Below are 16747 nucleotides of genomic sequence, written 5' to 3' on the forward strand. Positions count from 1 at the left end.
TTTGAATAGAAAATATAAATATATATATTAATGAGAATTGAGGAGGTTGAGTACAAACATAAAGGAAAACGTTAGAAAATAATTGTAATTCCTCGATGGCTGAATCAGAGGAATTAAAGCAAAGAATATGATGATTTTAGGATCTGATTCTGAAGAGATGTAACAAATGTACGTTGGATCATTCTCTTCACAGCTTTGGCAACCGACAGACTCTATCACTGCGCTATATCCTATATCCATCATGAAAACACAGCAGAATCATTGCTCCTCCTCCTCTACACATACGTCTAACGTCTTAAAGCTCAAAATGGCACTACTCATTTATCATCAAATATGACGTCACTCTGTTTACTCTCAGCTATTTCATCGATCAACCCCCCGCCCACAGCAGAGCAACCACTCTCTCGTACGGTGACATCCACCCATGCAAACATGGAAGAATGGCCGGCCGGTTCATGATTGTTTTCTTTTTTTTTACCGGCTTTTGGGTTTTGGGTCCGGTGGTGGTCGGTGCGGTTCGTGCACCGCGTAAAGGGATATGGGGGGCGGGGGGCTTGGGTTTAGAGGCAGAGTTAGGCATACTTCCGAGACTGGGCGGAAGGTGGTCACTCCCTATAACTAGCGGACACCGAGATTACTCTTTTTTGGATGAGGAGCTGACACCTATTAATTGGTGGATTATTGGGAAAATCAAGGAGATCCCACTCTAATATAATTTCACTTTTTTGTTCTTGGCTTTTTCCTGCATTTTAATACCAAATCCTAGCCATACAAGTGTTCAACGGATGGAAAGGCTATACCTCGGATCATGTAAGCTAGCTAGATGCCTAGTAATTTATGCTTTCAAATTCATATGGATTGTTGTTTTCCATATTCTTAAATCTCACCCAATCGTTGATCTTTCAATTGGTTGATTTTTTTTTTAAATATTTGGGTCATTACAAATTTTACTATAGTCATTCCAAACTTACCTTTCGTATTTTATAAAAATAAATGTCATTATTGTTTAGTATAACTCTGTAATAAACTGTTGTTTTTGTGCTATTCAATATAAAAGGAGGGATTTTGCATTATGTACCCCACTCTTCCACGCGTGAAGAGTAAAAACAAGAAACGTAAAGGGGTTTTCTAATCAAACTATTTTTTTTTTTTTTACCCAAATAAAAGTATCTCACCTAGCATTGTTTGTCTTGATGCGATTTTTTTCCCTGTTTATATTAATTAATTTATCATAAACTATGATTTTGAGCTCTCAATGGGGCAAGAAAAACACAAACTCCCCTCCTATAATTTTGTTTAAATTAATGTATGATTACGTGACAAGAAAGTCTTAATCTCTAGCTAAACAAAAGAACAAGAAATCTCCCTATCTCCCTATCTCCCTATCTGCTACAAGTGGCTTCCACATCATGCACAGTCACTCCTCAAAGACCCTACTCAGCACCTAAAAACTTGAAGGGCGTGATGTCACAAATCCCCCATTTATCTGCCAATTGGAGGATTACTTGCAAAAACTAAAAAGCAGTGAATCTGTAATTTGATCTTGTGTAATCTTTTTGTTGCTTAAACCCTAAAAATTTACAGTTATAGCCCCCCACAAGCTGAGTGAGATTTCGTGCATTAAATTCCCCTCCTCTCTCCCTTTCACTGAATTAAGTAGCCCATGACGTGTGCTTTGGGAACCCACATAATTAGAATAGTGTTATTTAGCAATTAAAAAAATAATTAATTTATATTTCAAAAAAAAAAAAATAGTAGGTGGGCCTCTCGAGGCAAAGAAGGCCCAGGTGATACCCACTGCCACACCATCTGCAACACCTTTTCTTCCTTCCCAAACCCATTATAAATACTAACCCTAACCCACCATTTCATTTCCTCAGTGACTCAGTTCATTACTCACTTGACTCACCCACTGAATTTATTTTTTTGTTGTTGTTGGTTTCCTTTTTCCTCTTTTTCTCCGTGCACCCAAAAGCCAGAGAGAAAGAGAATTCTGTTGAAAAGTTTACATCCATGGCTTCCATTTCCTCTGCTACTACCGCAAGTGCCCCGCCACCGTTTTACTTTGATGAGAAGTGGAAGCTGTCAAAGAAGGAAGGGTCATCCAGAAGCCGATCCTCTACTGCTCCTTTCATGAAGAGCTCGTCGCACAGAAGGTGTTCTTTCACAAGAAAGTGTGCTAGGCTTGTGAAGGAGCAGAGGGCGAGGTTCTACATCGTGAAGCGCTGCGTCACCATGCTCATCTGCTGGAGAGACTATAGCGATTCTTGAAGAAATTGAAAGAGGGAAAGAGAGAGGAGGGGGTCTAGAGGGAGAAACTTCTCTCTTTCCTCTTTGGTTCTATGAGATCGTTGTTGGGTATGGAAGGAAGAGGATGAAGTATACGTGTATATAATTTTTGTTTTTTTGTTTTTTCTTGCCCTTTTTGATGTTTTTTGGGTTAGATTTTTTTTGAGCTCTGAATCTCCATTGAAGGAGGAGACGGGTTCTTGATGTTGCTGTTACTTCCACTGTTGCCTGTCTGAAAATAGAGAGAGAGAGATTGAAATTGAACGAGAATCAAAAATAGCTTCAGCATCCCAATATCGTTCCCACTTTAATTTAATTTCTCTGTTCGTTTTTCGTTGATGGGTTTGGCAGAGACTTAAGACACTTCTTGATTTCCCTATTTCTCATCTGGGTTCTCTGGCCATTGATGATTGAAGGGATGGGTCTATCAATGCGATCTTACACATCTCTATCTCTCTCTAGTCTAGATGGAGATTCCATTCAACCATTGCAGCTGAGGCTTGTGTGGATCTGGTGTGCTCTGCTGACACACACGATTATTTAATACAATTTTTCCCAATTTTTAAATCGATCATGCATGTCGAAAACTAATAAACAAAAGGTGGTATTCACAGAGGAAGATGGATCAACGTGTGAGAGAGACTCCATCATCATCATCCTTTGTGCACTAAATTTGCAGTGATTAAAGTTGAATTTTAGTACAAAAACTGGGATTTTACTTGTACTAATAATAAGCTAATGGCCGGAGAAGTAATTGGGCTCGACTCCCAATGTGTACCGCAATCCAAATGACCTTTCTGTCCTTGAACCTCGAGTTCTTTGACCAGCAATGGACCACTTTGACCTCTTATCTCATGTTAGGCCAGTTAGGGGCAGTTCTGAACTTTCCCTACCCTGATTTGAGTTTGTGAACCAGATTCTTCATAGAATTTTTCACAGCTGTGTTTGCTGTAGTTTGTACTGTGGGTGTGGGGGTGTTGCATCAATTATCATCATGGATCTGAGCATTTGGTTAAAAAATTGGGGTGGCTTTGGAAATCAAAAAGCTTGAGGGGTAAAAAGAGTGACCCAAAAAAGAAAGAAATTAAAAAAAAAAAAAAAGAGTGACCCACGTACAGTAAAAATAGTTGTTTGTTTTTGGCGTGTAATACAAACAGAGACACTTTGGGAATGGCAAGTTGGCACGTTTGCTGACACCGCAGCACGAGATCTACACATGGGGCTCCCTCCCTCCCTCCCTCACACGCTCGAACCTCTTTGTTTTCACTCATATTTATTAATTAATCAATCAATTTCTACTAATAAATATTTCAAAAAAATTCTCTGACTTTTCTCCACGTCTCTCATTGCTAGGCTTCATCTGATTCGACGGTTGGTTGCCTTATGCCTCTGGTTTTAATCTGAGCTAAACTGAGTATTTATTACTACTTAAAATAATTTATAACTATACATGAGCACCTAAGCTGGCAAATCATATAATTTTTCCTATGATAAATGAAAAATGTGTAAATTATATGCACTTTATTTTATATAAAATATATATAATTTTTTTTTTAAAAAAAAAAGAATCAGTTCAGTCTCATTCATTCATTAATAAACAAGCATAAAGTTCAAATAATATAGAGCAACCATAGCTAAAGCTACGAGATTATAAGCGTCAAAGATGACGTATTACATTTTAGACTCAAACAAAATTCGCTAATCTATAATTAATTTTTAAATTAAACAGTATATCTGCGCCAAATAAACTCAAACCAATACATAAGTAAATCTTATTCTTCGAGGGTAGAAAACCCCAAAGCAAAGCTTATCCTCTTAACCCGAAAGCTAGGATAACTATCGCTTCAAATCTGGTCTAGCTATCACTTCAAATTTGATAAGGGGATGAGGGAATTGATTCGATGGGATTTCCTTTGCATGCTTTTGTCTGTTCTTTTTTCTTCTCACTTTCAATCGGGGGGTTTTCCTATTATTTTCAGGTCAAGGGATGAACTTTGCTTTCCATTATATATTTTCTTCTTTTCATGCACTTTTATAGTCAATGAAACAAACATCAGTCTCTATTTAGAGAGTTGAGATTTGATTATTAATCATTGGATTTAGCTTGGCGTGCCAAAGGAAAAGGGACCCCCCAGGAAACGAAAAAGAAAAAGGGCAAAATGATTGCATATATGACATTTTTTCAATGAGAAAGATTGCATAAATACAACAGATTTGAGAAGAAAAAAAAAAAAGTGGAAACATAGTCACCCCACGTATCCTAGCCCACTATTAGTTCGATGATTAGAAAATCTTGATGGATATTGGCGTGTCACTTGCATGCTGCACAATATGCTTCATTTTCAAATATTCTTTCTCTTTTCTCTCAATCAAAAAAGCATAGCTAGATACGATAACGAATCTAAACAGTTTCCATTTAGATAAAATAAACTTATCGTTTTGCTATGAGAAACTCTTTAATGTCTGGAGAATTATTTGGGTATTACAATTTAAAAAAAATGTTTGGCGTACTACAATTTTCATTCAAAATGATATTGCCCTTCTAAACCTATTTTCTTACTTGGCCGAGCAAGAGAATGGAAAACTAAGTTTTTCCCTCAATTATCAAGCCTTTTTTTTTTTTTTTTTAAAAAAAAAAATAATGATTTCATTCCTCAAACTAGTAAATAGCCAAGAGCATAAAGCTCTAAACAGCCAAAGCAGATTGCTCTAATAAAACAATATCATAAATATATTTGGGTATATCTTCCATCCATATTTGCTCAGTAGGACATTGTCAATTGAGTGGTAGTTTAAGGGAGTTATGTGGACTTTCTTCAAAAATTATAACTGACCTAAGATCATACATGCAATAAAATTAAATCTCACTATAAAATGATTTTTATTTAAGGGAAAAAATACAAAAGTAGTCCTTGTAGTTTACTCGATTTACAATTAGTTTCATATGGTATTAAAATAAACTCAAAGGACAAAAAAACAATTTAGTTTCTACAGTCAAATGTCGTTAACTAATTTAATAGATTTCGTTAGCGTAACACTGACTTAAATCGAACAAATATCACAATTTTATTAGTTCTAATGTTTCACGCTATCAGAATCTGTTAAGTCAGTTAACGAAATTTGACTCTCAGGATTAAATTATTTTTTTGCCATATCATAAAGATTTTTAAGTTCATTCTGGTACCACATGGAGTTAATTGCAAATCAGATAAAACATACAAGAACTAATTTTACATTTTTTCCTTTATTTAAATAGAAAGAGTTATGTTACACATCATTTTTTATCTATTTTGCAAATTCAATGATTAATTGACCTATCAACTATATATATATATATATATAGAGAGAGAGAGAGAGAGAGAGAGAGAGAGAATAAAAGATGGAGTGAGAAGTAATTTTCATCATTTTTCAAATAGAAATGATTCTATTCCTAAGAGCCTATCGATGGCACTAGTTTCATATAGGCATAGGCATACAAAGGGTCAAAAAAAACACCCACAAGATTCTTAGAACTTTACATATCGATATAATGGGTGGGCCCACACCATCTTTTTCTTTTTGTAAATACCAAATATTTATGGGCCCTAGCCCTAACCCTAACCTAACTCTAAACCTAAAGAAGATTCCTCAAAGGCCCTAAAACGTCCCTACGAGTAAAACCGTCTTGTGGCCATGGTTCTTGCCCCGAAACAATACTGGTAGTAGAAGACAAAACTACAAAGGATAATAAAAACAAATGGTTGAAATATATTTTAATCCATTTAAATTTTAAATTTTACCCTATTTGTCAATTTTTACAAAACTATATTTACCCCTCTTCTAACTACTATTTTTTAAAAAAATTTCTTCCCAATTTATTATTGGCATTACAATATTATAACAAAAATGCACTTTATAATTTTATTTTTTTAAAAAAAAGGAAAGTCATTTTTACTCGGTTTACATATCAGTTCATTCTCATAATAACATTTAGAGTAATATTACATATTACACTTTTATTTTACTTTTATTTTATTGGATTGATGTGACAGTGTCTATCAATCTTTATTTATTTATTTTTTAAATATTAAAATAATAACACTACCACATCAACTTAATAAATAAAAATAAAATAAAATAAAAGTATTGTACATAACATTACTCCAAAATTTAGTGTAAAATAAATAATGTGAAACCCATAATTGGAATGAAATAAATCAGATAAATGAAGTAACTCCTGGACCATTTTAGGCACATGGTATTATTGTAGGGGCCCGTAGAGAGTGTTGAGATACAGTGTCACTGCCCTTAGTTTCTCCACCTATTGATTAAACCAAGTTTGGGCCATTATTAATGGTAGGACCCTAATATTCCTCTTCTCCAAGGACATGGCGTTTTGACCCTTTGGGAACACCCTCACATAACATTTAAGATGGTGTCTAAAACTGAATGTGACGTGCTGCCTTTTTGGGGAGTTTGGAAGTTGGACCACATTCAACATTCATACATTGCACTTGGATTGCATTGCCAACGTATTACTGTAGTGGGGTTTGCTGCCCCCGTGTTTTTCTCACCACCTAGGAAAATGTTAAATAGAAGGTAAAATAACGGAGATATTATTCGAATTCATAGTTTTTACTTTAATATTATATTAAATTACTACATGTTATGTCAATATATAAGAGACTTATAATAAAAATTATAGGAAAAACTTCACTTTGAAGCCCGTAATTACTACCCATTTTGACATGCTTTTTCAAACTTTAAAACTTCTCAATTTGAATCTTTAAACTTTCAATTGCAATTAATTTGAACATCTCCATCAATTTTTGCCTTTAAAACCCATAAAAAAAGACAAAATTACCCTTCAATTTTCTTTTATTAAAAAAAAATGGTCACAGGGTGGCCCAACCGTTGGTCACCTTGTGATTTTTTTAATAATATATTTTTAAAATTTTTAATTTAAAATTAAGGGTACATTTATAAAAAAATCATGAGTATAAACATCATTGTCTAACTTTTAACATTTAAAATTAGATTGAGAGGTTCAAATTGACTGCAATTAAAAAGGTCAGGGGTTCAAATTAAAAGGTTTTAAAATTTAGAGAACATGTCAAAATGAGAGTAATTCAAGGGCCAAAAGTAAAATTTTTCCAAAATTATAATACCTTGATAACGCTTTTAATGAATACTGTCATGCATTTTCGCATCCACTAGCTTGAATTTACCTTTGGTGATTGAAAAATAGAATAATTATTAGGATTCCCTTGCTTATAAAGTTGTTGTGGGCATGATGGAAGATCAAATCTATATTGGTAATTAAGATTGCTTTTAGTAGCACGCCATTTTTGCGAGAATATATAATAACATCATAAGCTTTTGACTAACACTATTCATAGAAGACCAGAGTTGCTTTTCTTGACTTCAATGCACAACACCCTAATCTCAAGCCTCAGGGAAAATTTGCAATAATGATTCACAATTCATCAATGAAAAGGCAAAGTTTCGAGTTCGATTCAATTATTAAACGAGTTGTTTGCAACATAAATTCTTACTCAAATATTAAACGCAATAAACCCGTATAAATTCAACTTGGCTCCGTTAACACTTATGAGCAAGTTCGTATGATAATCAATTTGCTTATTAGGATTGTCTTTGAGTTCAGGCCAGTAAAAATTGCGAATACCGCTTTTCCAATAATGATCACTCCCAATTCATGAATGAAAAGGTAATGCTTCAAGGATAAGAATTCTTTTCATTTTTGCGTTGATAATTTGATATTATTATATTTAATGGTGTATATAATATTATTTAACGACATTAAATATATTTAAATAAAATCCGAAAGGAACGTCCTCCGGTTTCATTTGTGAGGATCCTGTACCTCAAAAAATCGTGGAATCAAGGACTTTTAGTGAGTCATTTTGACCTAACACTTTTCCTTAGGCTAGAAAGTAGGGCAGACAAAAGCAGTCAAAGATATATATACTCTCATTGAAGTAGGGCACTTCAGACAAAACTTTTGAAACAAACAGAAAAAAAAGAAATCATGTATAATACAATTGAACTAGGGATTCTTTAAATTTTTGGCCCTCACCCTTTGAAAATTAATTAATATTTACTTTATGAAGATGATGAGGAAAAAGAACAATAATCAATTACAGAGACAAACTAATTATTAAGTGATTAAATTTACCTCTTCTTATAAGTTTAAGTTTTTAAGATAATTAATAATTTAACATGATATCAGAGCCAAAAATCTTAGGATCGAACCTTAATTCCGTCAAATCACCTCCATTTAAATAAAATATTTTATGAGTTCACACGTGAGGAAGAGTGTTAAACTAATGATTAAGTGATTAAATTTACCTTTTTTTATAAGTTTAAACTTTTTGAATAATTGGTAATTTAACATACGATTCTGTTGCCTATGAATTTTTTTTTTATTTGAAAAAATACTTTAATATGATATAATTTTTTGTAAAATAAGATTCATGTGCAAGTATTTTTGCAAATTTTGTAAAACAATTGGGTAAGATTTTTCAATAAATTATTTCATAACTCAACTTTTGCTTGAATATACATATAAAAAGATAAATAATAATAATAATAATAATAACAACTAAGGATGAAAACGTAGTTACGGTTAGCGATTATAGAGATTAACGACTATTGGCTAAAATTGTTAACTGCAACTGCCTAGATAGTTAGTAAAATCAACTATTAACTGCTAACTTTGTTTTAAAAGAAAAAAATAAAAAATAAAAACATCGTTTCTACGGTAAATTGGTAATACCCTACTGCATGCAATTTCTACAGGTTGTTAACAATTTTTTATAACCAAATTCAAAATAGTTAGTTGTTAGCGATTATTAGTTAGGGCGGTTAGCCTGCCATTTCAATAACACTTCTCACGTGCTAGTCATGCGCGTGGACTATTCATCCGTAATTCCAATTTCCGCGTACAAAGCTGCCGGCTTTGCTCATTTGCGTGAAGTTCTTCAAGACGCATATGGCCTCCGAATCTCTCCGCAATTCGTCACGATTCATCGTTACCTATTCGATCCGACAGCCCGAACTTTCCTTTTCGTTTCGGCAGCTTCTCCCTCGCTTCGAAACGGGTGAGTACCCCAACCGTTGCGCTCTCTTTCTCAAACCCTAGATTATCATAATTTTATTTATTTATTTTTTATTATTTTTTTTTCATGTTAGTTTTTGATTCCACATATTCAATTTTGTGTAAATGTAAGTTTTTTTTCAGTAATTTAATTTTTTTTGAATAGTGGATAATTTGGTCAAAAGCAATATAGTGATGGAGGTAGTGAAATTTTATTAGTATTCAATAGTTTCAGTACTTTATATCCAGCTACTTGTTCTTTTGACTGGACGTTCAGAAGTTTGATGTAGCTGTAATTGTTTTCTTTATCTTTATTTCTTTTAATACTTGATCTTGGAGAATTTTGATTCTTGAAAGAAATTGAAGAACCCTTGTGCTTTTGATGGGCTGGAAACCACATATTTGGTGCGAGCAGGATGTGAATTTGTTGATTTCTAGTCAATTTGAGTAATTTTTGGGAATCTTATCTCAATTTTTTTGGGATTTTTTTTTTCTCCTATTGGGGGATTTGCTTCATAAAATGTTTAATGAATCTGTGTCGTTCTTGAGCTTCTTAATTGTTTTCCCCTCCACCCCCTTGTTCAATCCATTGAGAAGGAGGGTCAATTTTTATTATTTTTTTTTTTTTTCAAATGAATATATTGACAACTACAAGAATAGTAATGGTACTTGGACTGAATACGAAGAGTTAAGGGAAAGCAATAGCCTCATTCACATGGTAGCTCAATTTTGTTGTATTCGAACTTGAAATTTTAAATTGAGAACATTTTTTCATTTCTCACTAGTTTGCTTAAGCAATGCTCTATCTGTAAAGGTTTAAAGTCTGAGCAGTATTCAGTTTTTCCTATGTCTTGATCTTGCTCATGCTGCTGACCAGGCCATTGACAGTTTGGAGCCATGGGTGATACGATTGATTTAACTGGGGATGGAGGTGTCATCAAGACAATTGTAAGGCAAGCCAAAGCTGATGCCATTGCTCCAACGGATGACCTTCCTCTTGTTGATGGTATGCACTTGTTACCAACATTTACTATTTTACTCTTTATTGGTACAGTGAGGAAACACTCCAAACTACTAATGGATAAAAGTGTTTATCGGCTCATTATAATCTCTAATCATCAAATTATACTTGTTTTGTGTTGAGCAGTTCATTATGAAGGTGTTCTTGCTGAGAATGGTGAAGTTTTCGATACTACACGTGAAGATAATACTGTGTTCTCTTTTGAGCTTGGAAAGGGCGCTGTAATTAAGGCTTGGGACGTTGCATTGAAAACCATGAAGGTCAAAATATGCGTCCTCTTGATGGAATTCTGACAAGCATTCAGTCGAAGTTTTTATTTCATGCTGTGTTTGATTTTACCAGGTTGGGGAAGTTGCAAAAATCACTTGCAGCCCAGAATACGCCTATGGCAGTGCTGGTTCTCCACCAGATATCCCGCCAAAGTAATGTTGTTTCACTTCTTATCTTATAAAGTCGTTTAGAAACACAATTAAAGAACTGTTAGCATGAGGGTAGTCCTACCAGGGGATGGGAATGGGTCTTTGCCAGGACCTATTTCCTTGAACAAATGCTTATAATCACTCAACAAATTTGTTGATTTAATGGTTGAATTTACAGAAGACAAAACATTGAAAAATGAGTCTGGATGGTTAGGATTCTACAAAGACCAATCCTTATATAGCATAATAGCAATGTGCTAGTGTTGTCCTAGTTTGTTTACAGTTGGTTTACGGTTGGTATACAAGTCTTCAGGAAAGTGTTGCATTTGCCTGGTTAATTGCCTTTCACAATTGTTAGTTTACGGTTGGTATACAAGTCTTCAGGAAAGTGTTGCATTTGCCTGGTTAATTGCCTTTAGTTTGTTGCAAATAACTCATTTGTCTCCAATTTCTGCAATATTAATGCAAGGACCATTATTTGTATCTCATGCAGTGCGACCCTTATCTTTGAGGTGGAATTAGTGGCTTGCAGGCCACGGAAGGGCTCGAGTTTGGGTAGCGTGTCAGAGGAGAGGGCTAGGCTGGAGTAAGTTAGATCTTTACCGTTTACACGTATTTTTCTCTGGAAATATGAGCCCAAGTCATTTTGTTATCATTTTTTCCCCTTTGAGATCCTCCTATTTTGAGAAACATTTGATGATTTATGTTGCATGTGAAACCTCAAATCAGAGAGCTGAAAAGGCAGAGGGAGCTTGCTGCCGCAGTCAAAGAAGAAGAGAAGAAGAAAAGAGAAGATGCTAAAGCTGCTGCTGCCGCCCGTATTCAAGCCAAGTTAGAATCCAAGAAAGGTCAAGGAAAGGGAAAGGGCAAAGGAAAATAGGGGCATATTACATATTTCGTTTACAAACAAACATATGTGATAACTGAATAGAGATATTAAACTCATTTCATTCCGTTTGAGTTGGGTGTTCAGACCATATATTAGTTTGGAAATCCTGTTGGTTGTGTATGAACCATTCACAGGGGCAGCAAAACTCAATTTCATGATCAATCACACAGATATGAAGAGAAAGCTAGTTGTCTGATTCTTGGCTAAATTCTAGTTGGCTGCATGTAGTGGCAGGTAGCATCCATGATCTTTTCTGATGCCTTTACATGAAGCATCTCCAGGTCCCGTAATATTTTTGCTCAACAATTTTGCATCTTGTTAGAATTGATTACTAATAATATCAAATTAATCCCCCTACAAAAGAAAAACATATTAAACTATTGTTGATGGTGCAATAATACGAGATTAATGCAAATCCCCACCATATCACTATATCTTATGATCGAAATTAAATCTGGTCCTGATTAAAACAGAAAGGTAATTGAAAGGCTTCCCACGTTTGACCACCTCCCTACGATTGAATTGAAAAAAAAAAAAAAAAAAAAAAAAAAAAAAAAAAAAAAAAAAAAAAAAAAAAAAAAAAAAACTAAATGAATTCACAATGGTCAGGTAATCCAATGGGATCTTCCAGGAATACAATTACAACATGTTGTGTGAGTGATGACATAGTATTCTATAGTGCCTATGTCAGATAATTACATCAATGAGGGCCATAAGTTACAACATGGATCTTCCACTTTGATCCGATCCATTTGATCCATATGTAAATTCCTATAGGTAAGAATGTATCCAATAGCATCATGCATCCATATCTAGGACCGTGCTAATAATCAAACCATGTAAGAAGCATCCAAACCACCTTGTCCATTTTCCTGCCATCCAGATCCTGCTCTATATTTACAAACAGGGCATGTTCCCTGTTGTCGCAGCCAGGGATCGATGCAGTTAGCATGGAACTGCAAGATGATAAAATACTTTAGTTAGAACTGAAATTAGGACATTCAAAATAACCAACTAAAGTTAATACTTAATCGAATATGAGGCTAATAAAATCTGGGAAAATGTATAAAGATCACTAGACTTCCATAAATCAGATCCATATCCAGACCAATCTAAGAAACTCGAGTAAATAAATTGAACCATGCAGAAAATATATATATATATATATGGAGCTTCTGATGACTCGTACTCAAAGAATGGAGCTTCTGGATCAGATTTATGGAAAGATCGTATCGAACCTTATGTCATAGATGAAGGGTATATCAATTATCAATGTAAAGGACAATGTGGTATGACAGTCAAAAGTAACAGAAAATATGAGATGCAAGAGAGGTGTATACCCCACTCTTAACTCTTGACAGAGATGAGTATTTTGCATAAATTCTGCTAAGAAACTACTGTTAGAGCAAGAGGACGAGGAACCTGATGTAAGCATGGCAAGCTACGGATGAGTTCTCCAGCATTAACTTGCTCCAAGCAAACACTGCATGTCAATTCATCTTCTGGGCCCTTTGTGCTCCCAACGGCATTGGCATTATCTTGCTTCTGCTAAAGAAAATGGTAAACTGATGTCACTCTCTAGAATGTTATAAGAAAAAAAAACAAATCTGGGGCGGAGAGCAAGATTCAATGACAGGGAAAAAGAAGTGGTATATTTAAATAACATTTAAAATATAAACAAGCAAAGAGCCCGTATGTTACATGAACAGATTATATTGATAAATTGATTCTAAAAACAACCAGTCTCCAACATGAAAAACTTAACAATACTTGCATTTTTCCTTCTATTACGTTAAAACTATATGGACCCTCCCCATTTGACCATCACAATTACCTATAAAAAATATAATTCAAAAGTGTAAACATCTTCTCTATGAATTTGGGGACGTTTAGGGGATAAAAGCCAAACCAGACATAATTTTCTCCAAAAAATGTCTGAATATTTCAGGCTACAAACATTTTGCACATGACAAATTATTTGATTTACCAAGAAGAAAAGGGGTCCCATAAAGAATGCAACTTGCAGACTTGCAGACAGTCCCATATGCTTTGAACTCAATGCATATACCACACAAAAGAGAAGGGATCAAAAGGAAACAAAAATGTGCACATGCATATTCAAATGCATATATGAAGCACAAAACTTTTGGCTCGGAATATTTTTTTTAATAGACACAAGTCTGTGAGCAAGCAGTATATATATATAGAGAGAGAGAGAGAGAGAGCAAAAAAACAAAGGACCAAAATACAGCTACTACCTCAGAAGATGCCGACGATGAGGCCTGTTGCATCAATTGGCCACCACTGTAAACAAAACAAATTTCTCATCAAATTATTAACATATCTTAATCCGTTCAAGGATTTCAACAAAACCTTGAAAATAAAGGGATCATAAACCCAGATAATAATCAACTACAATCAATGCATTCATCCAAAGCCCAACTCCAAACATCAAATTCAGCCAGGAGAACATACTTTTGAGTGCCCACAATCTTGTATTTGTGCACAGGAAGGGCATTTATCTCTTCCTCACTCATAGAAGGAACTGAGGGAACATTATCAGCATCTAGTGCTCTCAAAGTTTCATAATCTGAAATTAAAGTACCAAAATTACTCAAAAAAAATTAAGAGCCAAGAATATAGGGAAAAGGAATAAAGAACTAAATGAGTTGTTATAGGTTTGGTTGTCAAGCTATAATGATAATCTATTCAATCTCAAGCTTTAGAACACATAGACAATAATATCATATTTACAATTGAATCATAACTACTGCACCTAGATCATCAAATTCCCTATCAAGGAGTGCAAGCTGAAGTCTGAGGCCCTGTAAACGTCCTCTTGTTGCAAGTGCTATGGATGGGGGCATGTGCAACCGCAATTCAGTATGACCAAGAAGGCCACTGGCTGCCGCAGCATGAGCTTGGGCCTGAGCTTGAAGTTGCTGACAAGTTGCATACATCCTTAGTGTTGTAGCCATCAAGAAGACACCAAGCACTAGCCAGAGCTGCTCACAAAAGGACCAATTAAATCACTAATTTTCATACTTGTTTACTGTAAAGACAAAATTCCCCCTTGTACAAAATCAGTAAAAGAACATACCAGAAAATTAGGCGACATCTGGTGTGAGTTTAGTATCATGAATAGCAAGAGAACTGACACATTAACAAGTAATACGTTGGTGAGAAAATTCATTTTTTGGAATTACATATCTATTAACAAAATAAATCCAAGACACAAAAATTAACATAATCAACTCTAAGTACCTGTGACAAGAAAAGCGAGCGAATTGGAATTAACAGGACGTGCTGCATGAACACGCTGATAGAGAGCAGAATCAACATCAAAACCTAGAACTGAGAATGGAAACTAAACAAACACGAGACAAACATCCAGGGTACACCAGTAAACTCAGTCCAATGGGTAAATTACAAGAGACGTACCATTGCACGCCGCTCAGGTATAAACCCTGGAAATCCACTTTCTATATCTGCTCTTGTTCCCCGAAAAACAAAACTCATGGCTGTAGAAGTTTATGAGAGCTTCCCCAGAGTATAAAAGTAAATGTGTTGCAGCCCCCCTGAAATATTTCAAGCACCTAACAAAATAGTCTTCATGTGTGCAAAATCCAAAACCACAAATCAATGCAATATAAGGTAGATGATGCATGCAACAGAAAAGAAGTTAAATGTGATCAGAATACTAACAAGTGCTATAAAATACAGTAACAAATTTAGAAACCCTAGTTGTATAATCCACACAAATGACTAGCAGATGTATAGAGAATTGAAACAATTGTTTAAACAAGAAGCCTTCAAACGTCTATGGAAGAAAATTTCACAGCATATATACAAAACCAACAAGGTGCTGTCCCTCTTAATTGTCTATTAATCATAACTGTCATAACCAATGAAATGCTTTCGTTTTATCCTTCAAAAGCTCAAAATACAAAAGAAAAAAGCTGATGTTGCGCAATGACTGTTGAGGATTTCTTAACGACAATTTTACAAAATAAATCTCAGAAGCTTCTATCTGTCTAATTCAGTAACATATGTAGTTCATGTCCAACATCCAGTTAGCACTGCCCTGCTGATTCATCAAACAAATGGGCCGTTCTGAAATATGGGAGTCATTTAAACAACGGACAGTATCAAATCTAGCATTATTCCTCTAATGGGGGCATTTGAAATAAAAAAATTTGGGGGCGCATGTTCATGTATAGTCTAATAAGCAATGCCCAAGTCACATGGGATACATAAAGAAAAGAATCCTACAGAATTAAAATTTTTAGAAAGAAGATCCTATCAGTCCTACAAATTCACTCACACTCTCAAATACAACAAGCAGAGCAAACAAAAAACAAAATCCAACAACAGTTACAAAATTCGAGATCAACCAAAAACCCTAACCCCAAAATCACATTCCACGCATTACCCACTAAACAAAATTCAGCAATCAACCCCATAACACACAACACATACAAAAATCATATAAAGCTTAGTGATCTTTCATCAGGAGAAACGAAAGCAATTGGAAAGGTGAAGAGGGATTTGTGACTCACGGGATCAGATCGAAGCAGCAGAAGCGATTGTAATTCAGAAACAGCGCTTCGATCTCCGTCGGAGAACACGGAACTGAGTCGGAGAGGAGAGAGGCCACCGAGTCTTGACTCGGATGCGTTCGTGTGCCTAAAGCCCAACGCCTTTCCTTTCCTCGTAAGCTTTCGTCAGAGCTGTTCGATTAGTACAGTCACTGCTTGAATAAATGGAGTCCGACGACGTCGTATTTAGACTAGGAGGGTGACGAGTGTCCTCCAATTAAATACTTAGAATTTTGTGAAAAATTATCAATTATAATATAATATAATATTTATTTAAAAAAAAAACAATAATTAAGATTTAAAAAAAATTACTAATAATAAAATATTCTAAATATTATATATAGGACATAGTCTTTAGTCTCCAATGACCATATCCTAATTAAGCAGTACCTAATTGTATAGAAGCCTATGGATAACGATGAAAGAAAGGATTTA

The 16747-nt window shown here is 34.7% G+C and overlaps 3 protein-coding genes across 6 annotated transcripts; 2 read left to right on the forward strand and 1 right to left on the reverse strand.

The window, feature by feature from the left end:
* The first annotated feature begins 1859 nt into the window (after positions 1-1859).
* LOC132188235 (small polypeptide DEVIL 11-like) lies at positions 1860-2668 on the forward strand. The gene has a single exon (XM_059602648.1). The coding sequence runs from the start codon at positions 2014-2016 to the stop codon at positions 2269-2271; it is 258 nt and encodes an 85-aa protein (XP_059458631.1). The 5' UTR covers positions 1860-2013; the 3' UTR covers positions 2272-2668.
* A 6572-nt stretch (positions 2669-9240) lies between these two features.
* Positions 9241-11910, forward strand: LOC132186685 (peptidyl-prolyl cis-trans isomerase FKBP20-1). The gene is made up of 6 exons (XM_059600694.1): positions 9241-9389; positions 10263-10391; positions 10533-10666; positions 10749-10828; positions 11319-11411; positions 11555-11910. The coding sequence occupies exons 2-6, from the start codon at positions 10283-10285 to the stop codon at positions 11703-11705; spliced, it is 567 nt and encodes a 188-aa protein (XP_059456677.1). The 5' UTR covers positions 9241-9389; positions 10263-10282; the 3' UTR covers positions 11706-11910.
* Positions 11911-12324: 414 nt separating this feature from the next.
* On the reverse strand, positions 12325-16472 carry LOC132186684 (E3 ubiquitin-protein ligase SDIR1). Of its 4 annotated transcripts, none has more exons than XM_059600693.1 (9): positions 16274-16472; positions 15156-15323; positions 14979-15033; positions 14815-14867; positions 14491-14719; positions 14190-14304; positions 13973-14018; positions 13137-13259; positions 12325-12670 (listed from the first exon to the last, which is right to left on the reverse strand). In XM_059600693.1, exons 2-9 carry the CDS (start codon positions 15231-15233, stop codon positions 12545-12547), a joined length of 825 nt encoding a protein of 274 aa, XP_059456676.1. In that variant the 5' UTR covers positions 15234-15323; positions 16274-16472; the 3' UTR covers positions 12325-12544. The 4 variants fall into 4 exon arrangements, with proteins under 4 accessions (XP_059456676.1, XP_059456674.1, XP_059456675.1 ...); XM_059600691.1 differs by having other exon boundaries at positions 13137-13262; positions 15156-15292; positions 16274-16471; XM_059600692.1 differs by having other exon boundaries at positions 13137-13262; positions 15156-15310; positions 16274-16471.
* Positions 16473-16747: the final 275 nt, after the last annotated feature.

This window comes from Corylus avellana, chromosome ca7, assembly GCF_901000735.1.
Source record: "Corylus avellana chromosome ca7, CavTom2PMs-1.0".
NCBI classification, from domain to species: domain Eukaryota; kingdom Viridiplantae; phylum Streptophyta; class Magnoliopsida; order Fagales; family Betulaceae; genus Corylus; species Corylus avellana.